At 58.6% G+C, this 1,792-nt stretch overlaps 1 protein-coding gene across 1 annotated transcript in view; it reads left to right on the forward strand.

The window, feature by feature from the left end:
• NR2E1 (nuclear receptor subfamily 2 group E member 1) overlaps positions 1-1,792 on the forward strand; it is a 17,321-nt gene extending 15,529 nt beyond the window's left edge. Inside the window, exons 6-7 of the mRNA XM_078617882.1 lie at positions 25-127; positions 1,630-1,792. Coding sequence (XP_078474008.1) covers positions 25-127; positions 1,630-1,792 — 266 coding nt within the window. The remainder of the gene's footprint in view (positions 1-24; positions 128-1,629) is intronic.

The raw sequence follows: 1,792 nt of genomic DNA on the forward strand, positions 1-1,792 counted from the left end.
TGTCTTTGTGTGCGACTCGTGCAGTGGGCGCGTGTGGCCAGGAGCTCAGAGCCCTGCGCAGTGGAGCGGCCGTGGCCGCCCTGCAGGACGAGGCGCAGCTCACACTGAGCAGCTACATCCACAACAGGTGAGGGCACTCACCACTCACTCACTCACTCAGCCACTCACTCACTCAGCCACTCACTCACTCAGTCACTCACTCACTCAGCCACTCACTCACCACTCACTCACTCAGCCACTCACTCACTCAGCCACTCACTCACTCAGCCACTCACTCACTCACTCAGCCACTCACTCACTCAGCCACTCACTCACCACTCACTCACTCAGCCACTCACTCACCCAGCCACTCACTCACTCAGCCCCTCACTCACTCACCCAGCCACTCACTCAGCCACTCACTCACTCACCACTCACTCACTCAGCCACTCACTCACTCAGCACTCACTCACTCAGCCACTCACTCACCCAGCCACTCACTCAGCCACTCACTCACTCAGCCACTCACTCACTCAGCACTCATTCACTCAGCCACTCACTCACTCACTCAGCCACTCACTCACTCACCCAGCCACTCACTCACTCAGCCACTCACTCACTCACCCAGCCACTCACTCACTCAGCCACTCACTCACTCACTCACCACTCACTCACTCAGCCACTCACTCACTCAGCACTCACTCACTCAGCCACTCACTCACTCACTCAGCCACTCACTCACTCACTCAGCCACTCAATCACTCACTCAGCCACTCACTCACTCAGCCACTCACTCACTCAGCCTCTCACTCACTCAGCCACTCACCACTCACACTGAGCAGCTACATCCACAGCAGGTGAGGGCACTCACCACTCACTCACTCAGCCACTCACTCACTCACCCAGCCACTCACTCAGCCACTCACTCACTCACTCACCACTCACTCACTCACTCACTCAGCCACTCACTCACTCAGCCACTCACTCACTCAGCCACTCACTCACTTAGCCACTCACTCACTCAGCCACTCACTCACTCAGCCACTCACTCACCACTCACTCACTCAGCCACTCACTCACTCACTCACCCAGCCACTCACTCACTCAGCCACTCACTCACTCACCCAGCCACTCACTCAGCCACTCACTCACTCACCACTCACTCACTCAGCCACTCACTCACTCAGCACTCACTCGCTCAGCCACTCACTCACCCAGCCACTCACTCAGCCACTCACTCACTCAGCCACTCACTCACTCAGCACTCATTCACTCAGCCTCTCACTCACTCACTCAGCCACTCACCACTCTCTACATCCACAGCAGGTGATGATGAGAGAGAGAGACACACACAAACTACAAATCTCCAGCAGCAGGCATCGTCAGGTTCCGGGATCAAACCCACGACCTCCTGCACACCGGGCGAGGTAGTTAACATCTCCTAGCCACCGTGATGATGATGATGAGAGAGACGCAGACTCCAAATCTACAGCAGCAGCAGGCATCGTCAGAGTCCGGATCGAGCCCACGACCTCCTGCGCACCAGGCGAGGTAGTTAACATCTCCTAGCCACCGTGGTGCCCTAACATCTCATGCCCCCCCCCCCACCGCGTGCCCCCTCCCCCCTCACCCCCCCCACCCCTCCCCCAGATACCCCGGGGAGCCGTGCCGCTTCGGCAAGCTGCTGCTGACGTTGCCTTCCCTGCGCGCCATCAGCAGCGCCACCATCGAGGGCGTCTTCTTCCGCAGGACCATCGGCTCCGTGCCCATCGCGCGCCTCGTCGCCGACATGTACAAGAGCACCGACGTCTAG

The sequence above is a fragment of the Lampetra planeri genome, chromosome 55, assembly GCF_965212315.1.
Source record: "Lampetra planeri chromosome 55, kcLamPlan1.2.h2, whole genome shotgun sequence".
NCBI lineage: Eukaryota > Metazoa > Chordata > Hyperoartia > Petromyzontiformes > Petromyzontidae > Lampetra > Lampetra planeri.